Source organism: Hemicordylus capensis, chromosome 1 (genome assembly GCF_027244095.1).
Source record: "Hemicordylus capensis ecotype Gifberg chromosome 1, rHemCap1.1.pri, whole genome shotgun sequence".
NCBI lineage: Eukaryota > Metazoa > Chordata > Lepidosauria > Squamata > Cordylidae > Hemicordylus > Hemicordylus capensis.
Genome location: NC_069657.1, coordinates 329440905 through 329465704, shown reverse-complemented (window position 1 = coordinate 329465704; position 24800 = coordinate 329440905). Strand labels below are relative to the sequence as shown.

The window sequence follows — 24800 nt, the reverse complement described above, 5'->3', positions numbered from 1 at the left end:
ACAGTCTTGCAAGATCACTCTACTCTGCAGACTACAAATATCAGTCGAGAAATCTTCATGTGATAGAAGGCTTCTAGGAGAAAAATCAGAGTGCATTTAAAACTGATCTGAGAGCTCTCTCGCTCTCTCTCACTCACACACACACACACACACACTCCACCACCACACACTTAGGGATGGTGAGCTTCCTAGCAAGGAGACTTCTGAATTAATACATTCAACTTTCAGTGCCTGCCTTTAATTATAGAGAACACTAATTATTGGTTCAAAACACTTCCTGGATTCCTTAAAGTTTATTTTTGGCTTGGCTGTATAATAGCAATGCAAGTTCATCAGCAATATTTTCAAACAGTGCAGTTCTGATGATCTCTTCAGTGTTTTTAAAAATTACATGGTACCTCATTCTTTCCCTCAGTTGTAGCTGCTTACATGCACCTATTCTGATAATTTCTTGGTGTGGGCTGGAGTCAGCAGTCAACTTCGTATGGAAAGCTTCTTTTACACCTAGTTGCATGAGATAAGTGAAACTAAGTCCAAATGTGTTATTTTGCTTGTGGAAAAGCTTGAGCAACTTCTTGAACAAGCAGAAATGTGAACAGTAGTGCAAAACCTACTCACTTATTATAGCACTGCACGGACCTTTCTTTTCCTTGTGCTCATGATTCTTCTGGTCTAAATACCTCAGGGTAACAACTGAGGCTTGGAACTAGCTTTATTATGCCTATATGGCATTTATGGCCTTCCAAAATCCTAGGGAGGAAATGCTATTTTGTATATCATACCTTTTGAAATATTTCTTTCGTTTCAGCTCTATACTTGCAATAATACATGTCCCAGAGAATAACATGGGCAATGCCAGACCCACCTGCACCACTACTTCCATTACTCCCAAGTGGTGCACAATGTGCAACCATGCAAGAGTCAGCAACCCAGGGATTATTCTTTTGTACAGCAGCATCAGCATGTGTGTTAGAGCCCCATAGCAGCACAGCTGGTCCGATAATACCTACACAGTATGTTATGCTGCAGGACCTGTAAACCATTGAGCCCTTCCTTAAAGCATACTAATAACTAACAGAATCCACTGAACATACATGGTGTTTTTCTCAGTGAGCTTCCAGTTTGCTTGGTGCAATCATGAGAACAAAGTGATCATTCTCTGCCTGGTTCCCAGATCAAAATGAATGCTCAGAATATTCTAACTTGTACTGGAAGCTCCGGCACTAATTAAACCCCACTGAAAGACACATCTACAGTTACATATCCATCCTACAGACTGATTCCCATTTCCCATAGAATCCTGGGAATTGCAGTTCTGCAAGTCAGGCTAGAAATCTCTAACAGATACTGTAGTTCTTGCCATCATTGCCAAGCAATTCCTGGGATTATTCTCTGGAGAAGCTGTGACCACTGAACTAGTATAACACCAATATAGGTTTGTAGTCTAGTTCTGCCCTCTCTTTCCACAGCAGAAATTCAGCGTGGATACTCCTGAAGTAGGGTTAGAGTAATCTTGGTTCAACACGAATGGCCAGAATATCTCCTTTCTAACACCCATTTATCACTTACTACTTCTGCTTTTCTAGCAAGTAAATCTAAACATTTACTGAAAGTAATGAGAAATCTATAGGGGAATTCTGTAAAAGCTACAGTGCAGTGGATGTGAATGTTCATGTCAACAAGCTGACCAGTTAGCTTTGCATTAAGAGATATTGGCAAATGCCATCATATGTGGTTTTTGCATCTCCTTTCTTCACCTTCTTTGGTTTAAAATTAGTAATGGAGATAACAGATAAGCTGGTAGTAGGGATCCTAATGACAGGATCATGCCACTGTTGTCATTCATCTACGTAAATTCATTTAGAGTGTGCAGGATATTTTGTTTTACAATTTGTCCCCAGAGGTAGGTTTCCTGCCCCCCCACCCCAATTTCACAGATAAAGACTCAAGACTGAGACACTACAGCTTTTTCAGAGTCCATGGATAATTTGAACATAGGCAAAAGTCAACATTTCTTTTTAACTGGTGCTATGATGCTTTATATGATGATTTTGATTTAAAAAACAGTTTGTAATAAGGAGACAGGCAGATCTTGGAAGTAGAAATGAAGTTCTAGTTGAAGGCGTGTGAGTGCATTACATTTAGAGGTGAGTAATAAAAGGTAACCTTAAGAAGCAAGATGTTACAACTATTTGTTTTCAAGTAGTGCACATTTAAGTGACAGCATGTCAAAGCAGAAATATACTTCTAAACATTGGCTGTCATCCAGACTAGCCCTGCACTGGTGCAGCAGTGCTGACTTTCAGACTCAGGCTGTACATTGTACCAGCGGGAAAAAGACAGTTTCCTATTAGGAGAGCCGGAGTGGTGTAGTGGTTAGCGTGCTAGACTAGGACCGGGGAGACCCGAGTTCAAATCCCCATTCAGCCATGATACTAGCTGGGTGACTCTGGGCCAGTCACTTCTCTCTCAGCCTAACCTACTTCACAGGGTTGTTGTGAGGAGAAACCTAAGTATGTAGTACACCGCTCTGGGCTCCTTGGAGGAAGAGCGGAATATAAATGTAGTAATAATAATATGCAAATTCCGACTACAAACAGACAAACATCTGTCACATAATACACCAGATATAATTGTAGTCAGGAAAAAAGGAAAAAAGTCAAAATAATCGACATATCAATACCAAGGGATAACAGAATCGAAGAAAAAGAAATAGGAAAAAACGACAAAATACAAAGATCTACAAATTGAAATTGAAAGGCTGTGGCAGAAGAAGACCAAAATAATCCCAGTGGTAATTGGCGCCCTGGGTGCAATTCCAAAAGACCTTTAAGAGCACCTCAACACCATAGGGGCCACAGAAATCACCACCAGCCAATTACAAAAAGCAACTTTATTGGGAACAGCCTATATTCTATAATAATAACAGCAACAGCATTGATAATAAAATTCTGGCATCCCAGGTCCTTGGGAAGGACTCGATGTCTGGATAAGACAAACCAGTCAATAACACCTGCCTGACTGTGTACACAACAACAACAACAACAATAGTAATATTATCCCCCCTCTCCTCTCAAGCTCCTTCCCTCCAGTGTTCCCTCAAGGGCGTGCACACCTACGTGCACTGACAAGTTTTTTGACATCTGCTCAGTTCATTGTAGATTCCATTCGGGTTGAATCAGGAAGGCCCCATTCTGAATGCACGTGCATGTGCACAAACTGCCGCCCAGAACAAAACTCATTCCACACACAAATGGGGAGGTGGGGAGAAACATTAGAGAGAACAGCTTCCCTCTGAAGGGTTGCGCCTCAGGGATATAGTTTCACAACTCACAATGGAGAGAGAGTTGAACACCGCCCCTTGCTCTGCTCATGCAACAGCAGGACCACAGTCTGTCAGTCAGCACTGCTGCACCAGTGCAGTGCTAGTCTGGATGTCAGCCATTATTTACTCTAAAGGTTGCTTGTGACTTGAAGCACAGTGAAACTGATGTAAACCACGCTTAGCAGATGTTTGCCTTACTCCCAAGGGTGCTTTCTTTTCCTGGGTCTTGTTGTAAGGAAGTTATCTATCCCCCTTACTCCTTCTCTAGAACTAGTGTTCACTTCTTATCTATCTGACAGTGATGCTTGCATCCTTTTCCACCCAGTGACTGAGGCAGGTATAAAGAAGACAAATTCATCTGTTCTCATCAAATAGCTGACACCTTATCCTCTTTTCAAATGCTGTAAATGTTTGCTTTGCAAGATCCAGGAAAGCTTTTAAAACAAAAGAGAGCTGAGAGATCCCGCTTAAAACTATGCATCCTTGCTTATCTGCTCCTTTATCAACAAGCTATTGTTTTCCAATGGGGCTCATTAGGAAAACTGGCCAAAAGAGTTTAATGTTCAAATAGGTATGTGTCAGTTCCACTAAAAAGAATACAGGTTGCTGACAGAAAAGCATCATGGAATCTTCAGCTACTTCCTGAGGAAAGCAGCATGTCAAAGACGTGTGTGTGTGTGCGCGCGCGCTGGTAGGATGCTTCTATTTTTATTTTTCACTTCTTCCTTTTGGGTTTTTGTTTGTCTCCCAAAACAACAACTTTTAAGGAAAGACAGTGTCCGCTAGAACAGATAATCCCACAATGGAGAGTCCATTAGAGGTATTAAGGCGTTGGCAGCAGCCTGATAGACAAGAGCAGCTCTGTTCTGACAATAGACAATTAAAGCTGATAAATCTGCAGTACTTGTTGCGTTCTAATTCCTTGTAATTGTGTGCTGCTTGTCCTCTGCCTCCCGCACACAGGGATGAAGCATGCTTCTTTAATCTCCAGAGTACCTGACCTAGTTCCTATGTGGTCTTTTCAGGACCTGTTTTCTTCCCATCTGGACTGCCTTCCTCCTCTTCCTAAGCATAGAAGGGGAATAGCGTAGAGAGCAAGCAAAAACATCAGAACTCATTGCCCTGATCAATATTTCTGGACCTCCAAACAATACACTAATCTGCAAACAACAGCTAACTGTGCTCAATTTGGTACACTAGTGATTAAACCGTACTTTCATCATTAAATGCTCAACAAATGGAGCAGACTCACGATGACAAGACAAATGGCTATATCAATACTGGCTGCCAAACTGGCATGTTACACTCATACTGTGCACTTTGAAAATCTTGTCTATTCACTGTCTTAGTGCCTTATGGTTGTTTCTAGACTGTATGTTTTCTTTCAGTGTATTCCCCTCGCCCCCGATGAGCTGTATACATGGGGGCACTCTTAAATTTGAGAGAGCTCCAATATATTTCCAAAAAACCAACTCTCTCTCTCTCTCTCTCTCATTAGTCACAAGTCATGGTGCTGTGTTTGGGTCATTGTATAAAATTGTCAGTTTTTCATATAGCTGCCACAATAGACAATTATTTGTGTTTTGTCTGCATGCATAATAGCGGAGGAAACTTTCAAGATCTGGGTTTGCTAGATTCAAAACAGAAGATTTAATCCTCTTGTAGAGCCTGATTAATAACTTCTTGGGCTAACAGCCCAGCAGATAAAAAAAGATAATCATAACAATGGCCTTAAAAATCGATCCAGTTATTTACTCCTATACATCCTTTGGACAATACACTTGTAACTACTTGCTATATTTGCCAGTTAATAATTTTCCTTCCAACAATACAATTAGAACTGCCATATGATATGTCCCTTACTCTAACTCGCATATACAAGGGCTGACACTTAGTCCTTTATCTTCAAAAACTTGCATCTTTTATGGTGTATGACAGCTCATTGTTGTAATTTGTGCCTGGTACCCTAATTGTCACAGATTTCTCTCAAGGCTTCACTCACAATTGTACCCAACTCTTCAATGTGCAGAGACTTAGTTGTCCAACCCCGCCCCCGCCCAGCTCCCAGTGGTGCCTTTTGCTGCTTTCCTTCAGTTGTCTGAGTCAGAACGGCTGTCTGGCAGCAAAGCACCACTCCTCTGCTAATATTTTGCTAGTCTCCATTTGTTTTTAATGTGCATTTTAAAATAAATTAGTACAATCTCTCTTCTGCCACGAGGTTTTGAGGGGGAAAATAATCACACTTAATTATGCTTCTCATTTTACTGGCAGTTTATACAAGTCTCCCCCCGCCACCCCATACAATTATCCATATAATATATATATATTAAACAAAGTAAGAATTTTGTTGCAAGTAAGGATGCTACAGACAACAACAACATTTAAGCACATGAAGCTGTACCGAACTACATTAATTACAAAGCACTTCTCAACAAAAAGAGGGAACAGCTTGTAATGCCCTGGATCTTTTGTTTCCATTTGGAAAACAACTGGCTTTGTAAAAAAAAAAAAAAAGCCAACAGACTGTCCATACTACAGGCTTGGACCTGCTAACCACTAGTTAGAATATTGCAAATAATTTACTTTCCATGATAAATGCAAAGCAAGCAGCACCCAGCAGGGGCCCAGCTGATAAAATGGTGTCAAACTCAAACCATTTGTCAACTGGGAAGGAAAGAAGCAAGCTGAAAGATGGACTCAGGAAGCAGATTTATCTGGTGCAACACATTAACTAGTATAAATACCATTGGGGGGGGGGGGGGAGAGAAAGGTAAACACATTTACTCAGCAGTATCTCCAACTAGCCAGGAAAAATCACTCCTGCAACTCACTTGCCCATGCCACCCAAACACTCATTTGTCAAATAACAGTAGCATTTCCCCCCTTGTGTACAACCATGTTGCCATTTAATGCATAGGACTGAAAGGTTTTAGCAACACAGAGGAAAAGAGTGATTAAACAAAGTCTTGTGATTTTAGTCTCCAAGCAACAAACATTCTGGTCACAAAAAACAATATCTACTAAAATCCACCTGTTTGGTATAGTTTTGATTATTGATACACTTAATACCTAGGGGGAGAACGTGCTTTATAGGCAGAAACCAAAGAGGGCAAAAGGCATAAAATGCTATATGTGGGGCAGACTGGAAATATGCCAGTACAGACTCAAACAAAAATGCCCAAGGCTTCTCAAATACTGGCCCCTTTCTTTGCAAACACATTTTTTCTATAGTTACCTGAAACGTTTGCTGTAGAGCGGCATTATATAAAGAATTGTGGGGTGCCAAAAGAAACTGAAAGGTACAGGCAAAATATTTATTTTATTTTTTAAACAAAGTAATTTTCCATAACAAAGTAATATCAAATTTTAAAAATGAATCATATGAAAAACACAATTAGTTAATGCACATAAATACAACTCTAGTGCCTTATGCCATCTAGCAGTACCTTTGTGTAGCCATGGAAGAGATTTCCAATCTTCAGTTCATGCATCCCAGAGTTTTAGTCCATATGGAGTGTCTATCTTCTGTCAGTCAATCACACAGCCATACACACATCACACACCCAGGCATACACACCACACATGCTCTCTGCCTCTCACTCCAGCACTCTCATCTCACCCTACTTGGAACTGAGACTTGGATTTTAGAATTTCCTCTTGTGAGAGGATTTCCCCCTCCCCTTTCCATCTACTCCACCCCATTCAGTAATTAGGCTTAACGAGAGCAATTAACAAAATAAACTCTGCTTAGGCTGGTGGCTTGATAATTCTGATTGCCAAAACATTTAAAAATTAAGCATTTTTTTTTAAATTTAAATGACCACCTTTGCATTTGAGGTAATATCCTATTTTTTACAATAGAAGGTTAAAACCTTCCAAGTTCAGTTGTTGTGTAATCTTCTATGGATAAAAACACAACAATAGATCAATCTTTTTCTGAAGTACAATAGATTTGTTTTACTCAATAGAAAAATACAGTGTTTGTGTGCTCCTAATAAAGACTGTCCTGACTTACCTGAGATGAACATTGATGGAATACTACTAGGAATTGGTTTGTGCCCTGATTGTTGGATTGGGTCTTAGATATAAACGCCAGATAACTGCCCAGAGACATGAGTTGGGGCGGTATAAAAGTGTAATTAATTAATTAATTAATTAATTAATGGCAATTGTCTCAAAAACAAAAATCTGGTATCCACAGCTTCCGGTTTTTAAGAATATATATCTGAATTACTTTACCAATAAAGTAATAAGCAAAGTATAATATATTAGAGCACATATCTCCGCATACTGCCACATAGTACTATTTATCTAATGTATTTCCTTAATACATAAAGTCTTTAGAAATATTGAATAGAAGAAGTCAGGGCAAGTCTGGAGTATAATTCTAGAATTTTGAGATACAGCACCTCTTCCACTATTCTTGTATATCCACAATCGATGCTCTTGAAGAGGACTCCTTTGTTGTTTGATAGTATTTATATTGGTGAAAATAAATATCAGCATCAGTTTGTTCATGTTGTACTGAACAGACCATCCATGTTTCTGTCATGTGTTGATAACAGGGAGCAAGTACCAGACTCAGATGAGGCATCTGTTTCCTTCCCCCTCCCCACAAAAGATTATCAGCACTGTCAAAGCAGCCATCACAGCAAAGGTGCTTGACTAAGTGGGTAGAGCTTTCTGTTCTAACCAACTTTGGACCAGGGCCATAAAAGACAAGGTACTTTTCCATAAGGATATGTAGTTTCCTATATTCCTGTGTTTCTACAAGAATTTGAAGTTTTAAAAAATCTATGCAATTCAATATATTAGTATTCTGTTATTGCCTTGCCTGCGGGAACACGATTGCAGCTTGTGTGCATCTTCCCCAGTCCCTCTACATGCATGTTGTGGTGCAAGCAGGCCCACTCTGCCTACACTCTGGGAAAGAGGAAACATGACGCTAGGAGTCAGCAATGTGTTTCTTTTCCTACAGGTTGCTTCTGAAATGTGGACAGAGTTGCACATGGACCCCATTGTGTCCCTAAAGTTCCTCATTATGCATACCCTTTGTAAGTTATATGATGTGGTGAAGTTAATGAATGTAAGTTTGTAAGTTATATGATGTGGTGAAGTTAATATGAAGCTGGTGAAGTTAATCAACATTTTACTTTGCCATGTATAACTTTATGGTAGACCTTTAAATCATGCAGCAGAGGTCAGACTTCAGCACAATGTTCTTAAATAGTTTTGCCATTAAAAAGAAGATTTCAATATTCCATATATTATAATGCAATACGGAAATAGAATATTCTCACTAGCATTTTCTATCAAGCCAGGTTGTTGGGAGGAAGGAAGTCTGGCATTGGAATTAATTGTTCAAGCCACCCACTATCCTGAAAATAGCCACTTCCTTTCCACAGTCCACTTCAATCATTCAAACAGGCCACATTTGTTCAATTGGCTTGTAGCCTTTGGTGGTATAAAAGCTCCTAGAAAGAAGACTGGAAATATGTAGGAAGTCTATAAAATTGACACCATCCTCTACAAAACATATTAGCAAACCACACAACTGCCCAGGTTTCATTATCAAAGGGTGGCTCTGAGCTGATTTTGTTATGCCTGAAAGCACAGACTCAACAACTAACAGTGCAATCCTTTGTTTAATGGAAGTAAGTCCTGCTGTGTGGAAATGGTGCTTATTCCCAAGCAAGAAGACATAGAGCCTATTCACATGAGCAGCCCAACCCAGGCTAGGGCAGCCCAGTTTGAGTTGGGCTGCTCATATGCACTGCCAGGATTGAGCCCAATCCTGGAGCTGCCCTCCCGCCCAAACTGACCTCTAACCCTGGCCTTTAGCCATGGTTAAGGGTGCAAGTGTGCCCTTAATCCCAGCGCTGGGTCATGCATATGCTCGAGCTGTATGCACCCCAAGCATACAGAGTCAGGCGCCTAGAGCTCCTGACTCTCGGGGGAAACCCTAAATGCACAGAGCTGCTTATGCGGTGCATTTAGGAATTCCAGGACTTGTTTTCCTGGCCTCAAGCGATCTGTGCTGCCAGGAACAGCGTGGATCATCTGGGCACATGGTGGCGCACTGAAGAGGGGACCACTGATCGTCTGGGGAGGGAGGGTAGGCCCATCCCTGACTCCCCACCCCAGTAATAATAGTGTGCATAGCCTTATAGAATTGCAGACTAAGCCAAGTGTATGGAAGCTTCTAGGGATGTTCACCCTATTCCCAGTATCCCATGGGCAGCGGCGTCACATATATGGCGTCCATGCATTTATGTGATGCCCATGCCCACAGGATGCTGGGAACAGAGAACTTCCTGTTCACTTGCAGGAAGCCCCCAGCATGGCTTGGCTTATCTGCAGAGATGGTACACCTGTTTGGAAGTGAGAGCGACGTGGTGGGGTGCCAGAGGGACAGGTAAGTCCTGCCTTCCTATGCTTAATGTGCCCAATTGCCTCCGGCTGAAACGTTTTGGCTGGGGGAACTCAAATAGTTTCAGTGCCTCAAACTTAGAGGCACCGAAATCATTTGTGTACATCCCTAGAAGCTTCCCGTCTTCATGGATTGTGTGAGAAGGGCATACATGCATTCTACACTGTATTAACAGAGGCTTCCAGCCCGGGCCCTACATGTACAATGTCTACAGCCTGGGGATGTAGAGTGTATAATCACAATATATAATCAACTTATTTTATTTATTCTTATTATTTATTTATTCGATTTCTATACTGCCCTTCCAAAAATGGCTCAGGGCAGTTTACACAGAAAAATAATAAATAAATAAGATGGATCCCTGTCCCCAAAGGGCTCACAATCTAAAAAGAAACATAAGATATACACCACCAACAATCACTGGAGGTACTGTGCTAGGGGTGGAGAGGGCCAGTTACTCTCCCCCTGCTAAATAAAGAGAATCATCACTTTATTTATTTATACATTTATATTCCGCTCTTCCTCCAAGGAGCCCAGAGCGGTGTACTACATACTTGAGTTTCTCCTCACATCAACCCTGTGAAGAGGGTTAGGCTGAGAGAGAAGTGACTGGCCCAGAGTCACCCAGCAAGTATCATGGTTGAATGGGGATTTGAACCCGGGTCTTCCCGGTCCTAGTCTAACACTCTAACCACTACACCACACTGGCTCTCGTTAAAAGGTACCTCTTTGCCAAGTTAGCAGGGTTGGATTTCTGAAGCAGAAACAGTGGAATGGAAGGGACCCTACTCCATCATGGAATGGAAGGTAACGTTTCCTACTCCATTACCTGTTTCTTGAGGTCAACTATTATTGTACTTCAGCAGTAACTATAGGGAAATGCTTTTTTGGTAGCATATCCCAACAAACTTGCATAGCTGTTCTATTAGAAGTGTTTTAAGGGTGCAGATTATATATCATATAACGGTTTGTACAGTAATGGCAGGACACAGCAAGATCAGAGTTCTTTCATCCCACTTCTAAAGAGGTCAGACCAAAAGAAGACTAGTCTAGAGTCATCACCCCATTCCTAAACTTTCAATACTGGTAGAGTATCACAACCACAAGTTCTTCCCACACACATGCCACATCATAAGCTGCTTTTGAAACCTGCTTGTGTTTCAAAAGGTGTGGGGGTGCAGAGGCAGGGACAGCTGCTGCTCAAAAGAGCAAGCCAAAACCACAGTGGCCATGCTGAGTTGCTCAAACAGTCCTTTAGGTTTGGGGCAATATCTGGTGCTTCTATACTGGTGTGAGTGAGTGAGCGGGTCCTAAAGCCTTTATGCATGGCAAGCACTATGATCAAGCCATTATTATTTAAACATTTAAAGGCAGACTTTGCAAGTCAGTAACATATACTGTTGGAGCTGGGAATTGGTGGGGGTGGGGGATGATTCGCAGCAATGGGGATAGGGCTAGCCATGCTGATGTAATGCAACACTGAGATGGGGTGAGACCTTCAGCTTTTCCAAAGGCCCACTAGGAAACTGATTGGGAAAACCCAGGGCTATGTGTTAGGAAATGACACAATGATGATGGTGACTTCACAAACACTCAGTTTTGCACAAGGGAATAAGAAATGTTAAGAATAGGCTGGTCATAGAAAGCTCCATCCTCAGTGTCATGTGACATCTCCGGACAGCAGAGCTGATTTACCAGGGTCATTAAAAAGCTCAACCACATGTGGTACAGCATTTAAGAATGATTTATAAAACTGAAAAACACAACCCTATTTGTGAATCTTTTAGGTTATCACTGAACTTAACAATGATTACTATATATTGATTGTTAAACTTATGTTATTTGCTAGCTTTACAACATGGTTAATGAATGCAGGTATTAAGGAGGATTCAACAGCATTTTTTTAAAGCCTACTATGCTTTCAAGCACATTTTCATCAATTAGTCTTAAAGAAACTAACACCTCTATTAATCATTTCAATTAACTGCACGCACCACATGACACCAGTACCAGCAGCCCATATGTTGTGCTCCAATCACCCAAATATTAAAGCCTTTTTAATTGATTTATCTAAAGAACATTCAACAGACTCAAGGTGGCAGCCAGCCAGGAAATCCCAAAAGAAGATGACAAAAAAGGTGGGGGTGCTAAACCCGTTTCCCAATTTGTTTTTCCTCTTGCTTCAGGGTTAACTGTTAATCCAATCACAGCCCATAAAGCTCCCTTTTAATAAAATAAATAAATAGATAGATAAGGGGACACACGTGTTGACTCTTCCTCTCCTTGGAGAAGCCCCCTCTGCTACTCAGTAAGACAGCTATCCTGTTAAGAGAGTACTGTGTACAACAGTGCATTTTTATCCAGCAGAAATATTTAGCTTGGCTACTCGCCAAGGAATGCTGGAAGAAAAGAATGAATCAGGGGATTTACCTTCCACGTGTTTGGCACGTGTCACTAGAGGCTCTGAAGAGCTTGTTTCTTTCTCTCCCCACCTCCCCCCGTCCTGCTCCTCTCTTTATCAAATATCTGCTACAGTTAAAAATGTACAACCCGTAAGAGGAGCTGCTTACATTACTGTGCTCTTGCACAATGCCACAGATCTGCATAAAAAGAATACTTTCAAAAGACACACCTAAAAGGCCTAGAGCACCTTGATTTTTAAATAAACTGGACTATTTTTTTAAAATGTTATATAGAGGTTCCTACCTCAGAAAAGGTAACAATTTAAAAATGTATTCCCACGAGACAGTAATAAGCTAAACTTAGCAGTGTAGATATAAACAAGGTAGATTGTTCTGTCCTCTGACTTCAATGTGTTTATATGGACTTTCCTTTGTTGTTCTTATGACAGCGTGGTATAGTGGTTAGAGGGCTGGACTAGGACCAGGGAGACCTGAGTTCAAATCCCCAAATCCCCATTCAGCCATGATACTTGCTGGGTAACTCTAGGCCAGTCACTTCTTTCTCAGCTTAACCTACTTCACAGGGTAGTTGAGAGGAGAAACTTAAGCATGTAGTACATGGCTCTGGGCTCCTTGGAGGAAGAGCAGGATATAAAATAATAACAACAACAACAAGTGCCACCTTTGAACAGCAAGTGCCGCCTTTGTAAAGAAGCAGATGAAACAGTGGACCGCCTAATCAGTTGTTGTAAAAAGATCACACAGACTGACTACAAACAAAGGCATGACAAGGTAGCAGGGATGATACACTGGGACATCTGCAAAAAATACAGGCTACCTGTATCTCTGTAGCCAGAGATTGGTGGGACCATAAAATTGAAAAAGTTGAAGAAAATGAAGATGTAAAAATATTATTGGACTTCTGACTACAAACAAACATCTGCCACACAACACACTGGATATAACTGTAGTCGAGAAGAAAGAAAAACAAGTTAAAATAATTGACATAGCAATACCAGGGGATAGCAGAATAGAAGAAAAAGAAATAGAAAAAAATCACCAAATACAAAGATCTACAAATTGAAATTGAAAGGCTGTGGCAGAAAAAGACCAAAATAATCCCAGTGGTAATTGGCGCCCTGGGTGCAGTTCCAAAAGACCTTGAAGAGCACCTCAACACCATAGGGGCCACAGAAATCACCATCAGCCAATTACAAAAAGCAGCTTTATTGGGAACAGCCTATATTCTGCGACGATATCTATAACAACAGCAACAACATTGACAATAAAATTCTGGCATCCCAGGTCCTTGGGAAGGACTCGATGTCTGGATAAAACAAACCAGTCAATAACACCTGTCTGACTGTGTAAAATAAAATAAAATAAAATAATAATAATAATAATAAAATAATTTCCTTACTTCTTGACAGGTCTGATTGTATTAATATTGCCAAGCAAGAGGGAAAAAGTTCACACAAGACTATTAATTCATGCAGCACCCTGTAGTACCAATAAGCTCTTAATTTGATGTTTTAAGAATTCAACAGATGGTGCTCTTATATATATTGAAGCCAATGAAAAGCTTCATCAGCATTAATAAAAAAGGAAGCTCTTATTCATCTATGCTTAATTCAATACAGTGCATATGTCCTTCCTGTGTTTACACTTTATTTAGATTTTTTTTATATGCTGCCTTTCGATCAAATGATCCTCCAGGCAGCTTATAATGAGTTACAATAATGCAACTGAAATAATAATAACCTCAGCCATAGCACACAATGAATCAGATCTTAGTCCTTCCCTTCAGTTTGAACATTCAAAGCTGCTTTATATACTGAATCAGACCATTGGTTCGTCTAGCTCAGTATTGTCACTGACTGGCAGCCGCTACACAGAGTATCAGACAGAGGTCTTTCCCAGCCCAAAGTGCAGATGCCAGAAGTTAAATCTAGGGACTTTTGTTGTATACTAAGCACGTGCACTAGCACTGAGCTATGGCCACTATCCAGGCTGGCAGTTCTGTGCAGTTTTCTTTCTGGCAGAGAGAGGGAAGCAAGCTCCCTGCAGTTTGCTTTGGCCAACAGATTAAGCCAGCCTGGTGATGTTCTTTCTAAGAGGCAGAGGATGCAATCTCCCACTGTCCAATCTACGCCTGTCAATATATGATAAAATAGATGTAAGAACATAAGAACAGCCCTGCTGGATCAGGCCCAAGGCTCATCTAGTCCAGCATCCTGTTTCACACAGTGGCCCACCAGATGCCACTGGAAGCCACAGGGAGAAGTTGAGGGCGTGCCCTCTCTCCTGCTGTTACTCCCCTGCAACTGGTACTCAGAGGCATCCTGCCTTTGAGGCTGGAGGTGGCCTATAGCCCTCTGACTAGTAGCCAGCCATTGATAGACCTCTCCTCCATGAAGTGATCCAAACCCCACTTATAGCCATCCAGATTGTTGGCTGTCACCACATGGCAGAGAATTCCACAAGTTGATTATGTGTTGTGTGAAAAAGTAAATGTGTTTAGCTTTATGCTACATGAACAAGAGGTTTATAGTATATTTAATGAGCAAGGCACTTCAGTGACACTGATCGCATGCTCTACCAAGAAATACTTTTGCAAAGTGTTTATTTTGATCTTTCTGTATCTTAGAAAGCATATTTAACACTGGTCTGCACTGAAGCTCGTGTCCAATCCTGATCCAAAACAGTTTTTTTAAGTACATTTCAATTTTTGCTCCCAATATTTCCTAATGATGCATTTAACACAAAGAGTAATGACTGGAATAACACTGATCAATGTTCAACATGAGCAGAAACAGCATTCTGCTCACAGATTGGCCGGATTTTATATCTAACAGCCCCAAGAGTTTTCTGCTTCCCTCTTTCCATCCCAACATCTGATCAATGTCATCATTAGGGTGGGTGATGGGTGGGATCCTTAACTTGAGCACACAGCAGTTACTCTTCCTTTTGCTGTACTTGCACATCTCTGAACCAGGACCAGCAAACATTGTTTGTAGTTTTCCTCAACTATGAAATATACCAAATCCAAAATAGTTAAAAGGCACATGTTTCTCAATACATCCCACCTCATTCTAGAGAACGGTACACCTCTGGCATGCAAAAAAGTCACTTCAAACCCCTGCTAACTGGGCAAAGAGGCACCTTTTACCGTGGTGATTCTCTTTATTTAGCAGGGAAAGAGTAACTGGCCCTATCCACCCCCAGCACAGTACTTCCAGTGACTGTTGCTGGTGTGTGTCTTATGTTTCTTTTTAGAATGTGAGCCCTTTGGGGACAGGGAGCCATCTTATTTGTTTGTTATTTCTCTTTGTAAACCGCCCTGAGCCATTTTCGGAAGGGCGGTATAGAAATCAAATTATTATTATTATTTCTTGTTTACACAGTCAGACAGGTGTTATTGACTGGTTTGTTTTATCCAGACATCGAGTCCTTCCCAAGGACCTGGGATGCCAGAATTTTATTGTCAATGGTTATAGATATCGTCGCAGAATATAGGCTGTTCCCAGTAAAGCTGCTTTTTGTAATTGGCTGATGGCAATTTCTGTGGCCCCTATGGTGTTGAGGTGCTCTTCAAGGTCTTTTGGAACTGCACCCAGGGCGCCAATTACCACTGGGATTATTTTGGTCTTTTTCTGCCACAGCCTTTCAATTTCAATTTGTAAATCTTTGTATTTGGTGATTTTTTTCTATTTCTTTTTCTTCTATTCTGCTATCCCCTGGTATTGCTATGTCGATTATTTTGACTTGTTTTTCTTTCTTCTCGACTACAGTTATATCTGGTGTATTGTGTGGCAGATGTTTGTCTGTTTGTAGTCGGAAGTCCCATAATATTTTTACATCTCCATTTTCTTCAGCTTTTTCAATTTGATGGTCCCACCAATTCTTGGCTACAGGTAGCTTGTATTTTTTTCAGATGTTCCAGTGTATCATCCCTGCTACCTTGTCATGCCTTGGTTTGTAGTCAGTCTGTGCGATCTTCTTACAACAGCTGATCTGTTTCATCTGCTTCTTTACAAAGGCGGCACTTGCTGTTTGTTGTGGATTTTTCGACTTTTGTTCTTATTGCATTTGTTCTTAGTGCCTGTTCTTGTGCTGCCAGTATTAAACCCTCTGTTTCTTTCTTCAAGTTGCCATTCTTAAGCCATTGCCAGGTCTTGGTGATGTCTGATTTTCCACTTATATTGTGTAAATATTGACCATGCAGGAGCTTATTTCTCCATTTTTCTGCTCGGTTCTTGACTTGTTCTTTCTTGTAGCCCTGTTTTTTTTCCATTGGTGTTGAATAGTTTCTCGTTATTGACCATTTGAAGTGCATCTTCCTCACTGTCCCTTATATATTCTTCAAGGCCTCTTTTCTCCTCCTCTACTGTTTGATGGACTTGCAGCATTCCTCTTCCATCTGAGCTGCGAGGGAGGTAGAGCCTATCGACATCACTGCGGGGGTGCAGAGCATGATTGATCGTCATAATTTTCCTGGTCTTACGATCTAGCGTCTCTAGCTCTGCCTCGGTCCAGTCTATTATTCCTGCAGTGTATCTAATAACAGGTATAGCCCAGGTGTTTATGGCTTGTATGGTGTTCCCGCCATTGAGTTTGGACTTGAGGATTTTTCTGACTCTCCTGACGTATTCACTTCCAATTTTTCTTTTAACTTCAGTGTGTGCGATGTTATCAGCCTGGAGAATGCCCAAGTATTTGTAATGTTCTTTCTCTTCCAGGTTCTTGATCTTGCTTCCATTGGGCAGTTCTATTCCTTCTGTTTTTGTTATTTTCCCCCTGTTCATTATTAATGCAGCACATTTGTCTAGTCCAAACTCCATTGCTATATCGCTACTGAATATACGGACAGTGTTTAGCAGTGATTCGATTTCTGACTGGGATTTTCCATACAACTTCAGATCGTCCATGTACAGCAGATGGTTGATTTGACTTGATGTTTTAGATGTTTGGTATCCGAGGCTTGTTTTGTTTAGTATTTGTGAAAGTGGGGTCATGGCGATTACAAACAATAGAGGGGATAGTGAGTCCCCTTGGAAAATGCCTCTTCTAATGCTAACCTGTCCAAGTGCCTTGCCATTGATTGTTAACTGTGTACTCCACATGCTCATTGCTTTTTGAATAAATATCTGAATTTTTTGCTGACACCAGTTGTTTCTAAACATTTTAGTATCCATGTGTGAGGCAATGAATCGAAGGCTTTCTTGTAGTCAATCCATGCAACACTTAGATTGGTTTTTCTTCTCTTGCAGTTTTCTAAAATCATTTTGTGAATCAGCAGCTGGTCTTTTGTGCTTCTGGTGTTCGGGCAATTTCCTTTCTGTTCAACTGGAAGCTGTTTGTTAGTTAATAAGTGTTGCATCACTTCATCTGCTATTATTCCAGTTAATAATTTGAACATGGTTGGCAGGCAGGTTATCGGTCTATAATTACTTGGAACTGCACCTTTTGCTGGGTCTTTCATAATGAGGTGAGTTTTCCCAGTTGTTAGCCATTGTTCAATATCACCGCCTTTCATAATGTGATTGAACTGTTTTGATAGTTGTTTATGAAGGCTTGTTAGGTGTTTAAGCCAGAAGCCATGCAGTTCATCGTCGCCTGGCGCAGTCCAATTTTTAATTTTCTTTGCTCTTTCACTTATTAATTCTGGTGTTATTATTAGATCTTGCATTTGTTGGTTACTATTATTATTATTATTATTATTATTCAAGCTCTTCCCTTAAGTCCTAGATCTTCCTGCACTATCAGAGACGTACAGGATGCTCACAAAGGGCTGCAGCTCCTACACTGCTAGGGGAATATCAGAAGGGAATATCACTGGGTTGATTAAAATAGGAGCTTATGTTTCTAGTAAATCCAGCTTGAATTCTGCATGCACAGGTAAGTTTCTGGCTGCCAGTGGGAATTCTTCTTCCCACTTCTTGCCCCAATGCAAGGATTTTTAACCATTATTCGATTCAGTTCAAACAGATGGTATCAGATTGCAGCTGACAATGGAGTAGCCCTATCCCACTTGCCTCATTAGAATACCACCATTCTTGTTAATCCCTCTTGCACTACAAACTGGACCAGAATTCAGCTGGTTCAATTTATGACATGGATACTGTATTTCTTCTAGTGTGGGCAACCCACCTCCTGTCTGATTTTAACTGATTTACTTTCTGTTGGGGGAAAACATTATCAGCAACTAGATGTACAAACTCTTGCACAAGCTAGGCTGGAGTTTAAGAATAGGGACACATATTTGAATGCATCTCTCAATGAAAGCAAAGGCCAGCTTTTGCATTTGGATGGGCATCTGATTTTTGCCAGAAGTTCCTAAAAGCAAGGATATATAAGGCATTATTTGGAATCTCAAGGAAGAGACAGTAGTTCAGTGGTAAAGCACGTGCTGTGCATTCAGGAGGTCCCAGATTCAATCCCTCCCTAGCAGCTCCATGTAGAGTGGGGAAAGACCCCTGCCTGAAACCCTGGAGAACTGCTGCAGTCAGTACAAACCATACTGACCTAGATGGACCAACAGTCTGATTCTGGATGAAACAGATTCATATGTTCCTTGAATGTCCTTTTTGGTGGTTGAACCCCATTTATGGAATAGCCCCCCAGTGAGGTTTGCCTGAGTTCACCACTTTGTCCTTTTAGATGCCAGGTAAAGACCTGTTTGTTCATCCAAACATTTTAAATGCTGGTTTTCAGATTTGATCTGATTTTTAACTAATTTTAAAACGTTTTTAAGCTGCTTTGCATTATATTTTGTATTCTCTTTTCAGCTTTTTTTGTCTGTTATGATTTAATGTGTTATGTGTTTTTATTGTATGTTTTAATCCTCTGTTGTGAGCCGCCCAGAGAACAATTTGTTAGGGGGCGGTTAACAAATAAAGATGATGGTGATGATTATCATCCAAGACTATGGGACAGAAGTGTAGGCATCCCCACAAAAATATAGACACAGGTTCTGCACATTTCTAAACTTATAACTATGAAGATACATATTGTTTTGTGGATCATAAATTGATGGTGTGACATATAGCCATTCGCTCCTTGGACTCCATCACAGTTTTTAGAAAGCTTCTTAAATCTTGGCTTTTTACCCAGGCTTTTACATGACTGTTTCTATTGCTGCTTCTATGTGTTTTTACTAATTTATAGTTTTATGCTTGTATTTTATAGTTTTAAAATTAGATTTGTTTTATATTTTTAGCTTAATATTTTAATTGTCATTTTTATTGTATGTTTTTTTTAACTTTTGTAAACTGCCTTGGGGTTGTTTTTAATTAAAGGCGGTATATAAATTCAACAATAAATAAATAAATAAAATAGCTTTAAGATAAGGGTATGACTTGATTAATATCCTCCACTGGTTTAAAACTCTGCTTGAAGTCTGCTATTTGGTCCAATGTTTTCACCCATTTATTACTTCTACTTCATAGTGTCCTACCATACATCATGTGGGCAGACTCGTGGTAATAAAATCACCTGCTTTTCTGCCTATTTATAGTCAGACTGTTGGATTCCAACCCTCACTCCTTGAAGGTAAATCTTTTAAGATAAAATGATACAGAACGGCTGCTGACATGAATATTTGGCATGATACTACAGTGAGATTAAATAATTACTGGATCTCAGCATTATGTTTTCAGTTTAATATATTTGCAATTTATTGATTCCACCCCCCACCCCCAAAATGACTTTGGACATCCAGGACTGCACTCAACCACAGCAGCAGTGACAGCAGCATCTGCTGCAGATAATCCACCAATGCTTCTTAATTGGCCAAATGAATACGCAAAAAAACAAAACTGGAGTTACCATTCTAATATGCAAACTGGTACAAATGTTTAAAAATGAAATTAAAGCCTGAATACTGCAATGGTCAACACGCTTTAAAATGAGTAACAGGCTTCAATCAAGCGCTATATTATAAACACATAAGCCACTAGGCTATATCCTGCCTCAGCTCTGTGAATATTTATCCCTGATTCAAGCAATATTTATAGGATATTTTTTGGACAGCCTTACAAATTCTGTCTGCACAGCAGAATACAGTGTTCACCATCTAACCCTGTGCCCATCATAGTAATATCTTCTTTATGTCAACTAGTACCAAACAAAATCTGGAAAATCAGAGTTTCTGTCCTCTTTGCCTCTGAAGTACTTACAAATCAGAACACATGCTTGTGCTGGCATTCAATTCAGTTCAAAGAGTGAGGTTTATTTAGTGCTAGAGGTAAAATAAATATGCAGCATAATGCAAGCTTTAAACACCAGAGCTGTTATATTTAAAAACATGGCTTGAAACATGCAATTTGACTCCTTGTCTTTTCAGTAGCAAACAAAATCTACATACTTTTATTTCCCTAGATATTTTACATGTTTAAACGATAATCATTTGAAAAATAAACATTCCATAGCTTCTATTCCATAGACACATGAATATGAAATGTATATATTTAAAATATGGAAATTATTGAATCAACACAGTAAATTGTCCTTCCATAAACCTGCCATCTTCATTAAAATCTTATTTACTTAGTAATCGCCTTTGATCGCTAAAGTTATAAGAAGCCCCCCTCTCTCCTTTTGATACTATCAGTGTAGCTTTTGACCAGGGAGCGTGATGAATTAAATGTATGACAGATATGACAGGTGAGGAGTGCTTGAAGGGGGCTTAAACAGCAGGGATAAGACAAAGCCCCCATTTAAGAACAAAACCCCCACCCGATGACTAGCCCATTAATGACCAGCCACAGAATCACTCTGTTTGCCCTGTTGGATGAGGAGCAAGCTGATACTACAGACAAAGCTTTGTTAGCCACAGGGCAGTTGTTCAATCAGGCCACACAGCCAACTAATTGAAAAGTCCATTCCCCACCCCCGATCTCTTGGTATTTGATATACTGGACTTCTATAGGTAAAGGGCTCCCTTCCGATAATGTTGTATTAAGTCGGCTGCCACAAGTTTACAGCTGGACTAAGTGGTATTACAGTTTATAAACCTGAAAATCTATCTGCAGGGAATCCAGCTAAGCCCCAGAGAGAAACAAGTCCAGCATTACAAATCCAAGGAATTTTGGAAGTCAATCCATTAGGATTATTGGGGCAAGCCTTTGATTTTGGGAGTCATGGGCTCAAAAACACAGAAGCAATGAAGTCTTTCAATTTCTCTTCATTCTAACCTCTTATCTGAAGGCTTACTGTCTAATGTTTACCCTAATAAACTGAAACATATAGATGAAATTATAATCATTTACAAGAGATGATTAGGCAAGAAATCCAGCAAAAAATATTTGCTTGTAAATAACACGTTCATTGAAAATTGGCTCTAATAAAATTATTATCAAAGCACAAATATTAAACAAAGGGGGCTAATCTCTGTTATTATTTTTAAAGTTCACTTTTTAAAATCTCTGTGATTATTTTTAGAAGTCATTTAAAAAAATCTCTGTGATTATTGTTAAAAGTTTACTCTTCCCCCATCCCTTGTCTTTTTCAAGTATTCACTACATACAAGGAGAAATACACACATCATTATAAATAAATGGAACATTCAATACCAAAGAGTGAAACCATAATGTACCTAAGTGACTACTAGAGCAGGTGGGAAAACTATTTTCTGCTTTCATGAGGAATTTTTAGTGGGCATTTTATTATATTAATCAGAACTGTCTGTGGAAATGAAAAAACTGTAGACATTCATCTTTACTTTTAAATGTCAAATATATCCTTATTTGAAGGTTTTGGCTTTCATCAATAATTAACAAATTTGACCTACATCACACAAGCGGGGGAAATTAGGAAACTAGGACCATAAACATACTTGAATGGGGATATCAAGAAAGCAAGAGTCTGGGCAAGGTATTCACAATATTTAAATACGTAGTGGTTAGAGTGTTGTACTAGACTGGGAAGACTCGAGTTCAAATAGAATGCATGGTGCTCTTTTTAAAGAATTTAAAGAATGTCCCATATTATAGATGTTACAGATGTAAATGTTACTCGCTAATTCACGCCACTTGCCTCTTGTGTTATCCCAATCTCTAATTTAGATTCCTAGGCTATCCCAGTTCCAATACATAGTTGTATCAAAAATACAGCCGCAGAAGTCTCTAAAAGCTGTCAATAGGCCTGGACTATGTCTGTCCACAGCTCTGTGAACGTTTGACAGCAGCCAGCAGGGCAGGGAAGACATCCAGGAAAACTGCTTTCAGACCTTATCTTAGCAACAATACTTAACTTTCACCACCTGGGCAGGACTTCCGGAGGGAAAACAGTCACACGTATTGTCTCTTTTTTTGGACGATTACTCGTAAACGAGTCTCCAGCTGATACTGAATTTTTTAAATTTAAAAGCCTGTTTTTAGGATAGTGAATCTCTCAAGTCTTTCATCTGTGGGTAATGTATTTTTTTCTTAGTAGCACAAACCAGTCCACACCAAATGCAAAATTAGAATTGTAAATATCATAGTTATGGCCTTTGGAAATTTCTTTGAACTAGAGGATTGTACCTAAAAAGAAGTTTTAATATTTAAAAGGTACTGAAGATTTTCCACTATCATCAAAAGAAAATTGTTGTTCATTTTTAAAAAATTCAAGTTAACAGATCACATTGTTTAATATTTATTTTTTACGTTTACATCCTGCTCTTCCTCTAAGAAGGAGGAACATTGTTATGTTTATCCTCACAACAACCCTATGAGGTGGATTAGGCTGAAAGATAATGAATGACCCAGGTCACCAAGTTAGTTTCATGGCTGAATGGGGACTTGAACTCAGTTTTCCCCAGTCCTAGTCCAACAGTCTAACCGCAATACCACACTGTTGTCAACCTGTCATAATTTCTATCTAGCAAGAAGTAAAATGCTGTAAAAGAATTCTCTCCATATCCTGCTTTTCTTGTGCTGCCATTAGTTTCTTATTCAAGGCAAAGCCTAAGACTTTTAGCCCTTTTCATGCTTAATGGGTTATTTTTACTGAAAATATGTCCTCATCTCACACCACTAATACTAATGTCATACAATTTTTTTTGCAATGGTACAATTTGCTCATTTCCTTCATCTACTGAACTTCTATATCTGAATTAAAGCACTACCCAACATGTTTCGCAGTGTTACGAGGACAGAGCAAGAGCTGTGCCCCTCACAGAGTAGTGGCTGTGGAGCCCATCTAAAGGCTTGCCACACAGCTGACTGCATGCACAGGGGGCAGGATGATTTTCGCTGCTCTCCTTCTGCTCCAAGAAATATGTTTTTGACTTCTAGAAATATGTTCCCGAGGGCTATGAAACCAAATAGTACTTTTGGAGGGAGGGGAGAGCAGCAAAAATCAAATGTGCAATTAGCTGTGCAGCAAGCCTTTGGCGGAGCCCCACAGCAGCCTCTCTTTGAGGGACATAGTTCTTGCTCCCCCCTCGTAATGATGTGGAACCTGCCAGCCATTGCAACAGTGGCATCTACTATCACCTTTGCTTTATTGGCTAAGCAAAGTGAGACTCATGGTTAAGTCAATGGTTAAGTTAAACCAAAAGAAATAAAGTCTCTTTATTTTTAACACGATAATCCTACTGATCACAATACCACCAATAAACAGAGATACTGGAGTGATATTTGGTAGCCATGTCCATGCACAATTCTACCTTGAGCCAGCCACTTTCTCTCAGCCTACAGTAGTACAGGGTTGTTGTGAGGATAAAATGGGAGAGATCATGTACACGGCACTGAGTTCCTTGGAAGAAGGTCACAAGAAATGTTATAAGCAAACTCTCTGAGTTTCAAGGATTAAACCCAGCTTGAGCCTCTCATCAGTTTTCAGGGGTAGTGGTGGTGGTAGTAGGAGAGAGGCAAAATATAATACAGTGCAGTATGTTTTGTCACTCCGAGACTGAGAAATGGGATTGAAAATGGATATATATATTCAGGTTCAAACCCAGCCATGTAGCCACACTCATTTTCAAGACGGATAGGAAGAAATGAGGCACTCAAATGCTCTGCTTTACCAGTATTTCTGGTTGGAAGGGCTCACAAGTGTAAGGCAACACAGAATAAATTGCAATCTTACACTAGTAGAGAATAAAATTATAATGAATGGTTTGCACCATTCATTTTCCCATAAAGTGTTTTTACTTAAATCTAACTGCTATAGCTCCCATTCTGAGGCACAATAATATCATACCTTAAACCTAACTGTACGGTGTTGCCAACCCATATTTTTAGAATAAGGTGAGCAGCTTGCTTAGTTCTGAAAGAAGCACTGTAAGTTGTGTTGCATATTTATTTATCGTATTTCTATATCACCTGATATGTACATCTCTAGGTGGTGCACAAAATTAAGTAAAAACAAATTAAAATTCCACAACACACAATAAAAACGATCTCATAAAACAAATTGTTAAAGATAATTTCTATAAATCAACATTTTAATTACGGCTGCAGTTTAATTGGTTGTAAATCTTATTTAAATGTGTTAAATTCTCAGTAAATATGTTTAGGATGGGCATGTTTTAATGTGTAATATAGGGATGTTCTGTTTGGGAAGGTTTAATATGCAAGACAGAGCTGCCTCCTAGGAATCTATTTCACTCCTCCCTCCATCCACTTGTTTTTCTGCTGCTGCCACTGTCCCTTTTTGC

At 39.8% G+C, this 24800-nt stretch overlaps 1 protein-coding gene across 9 annotated transcripts in view; it reads right to left on the bottom strand.

Moving 5' to 3' along the window:
• PRDM1 (PR/SET domain 1) overlaps window positions 1–24800 on the bottom strand; it is a 125643-nt gene that overhangs the window by 32829 nt on the left and 68014 nt on the right. Inside the window, exon 1 of one of the 9 annotated variants that reach the window (XM_053285279.1) lies at window positions 7341–7400. The exons of 7 other annotated variants lie outside the window; for them this stretch is intronic. Coding sequence is in view for 1 of the 2 variants with exons in the window: in XM_053284567.1 (XP_053140542.1) it covers window positions 6772–6816 (45 nt within the window). In the remaining variant the exon portion in view is untranslated. Of the gene's footprint in view, window positions 1–6771; window positions 6992–7340; window positions 7401–24800 lie in introns of those variants that run through there. One more of the 9 variants, XM_053284567.1, reaches the window with a different exon arrangement.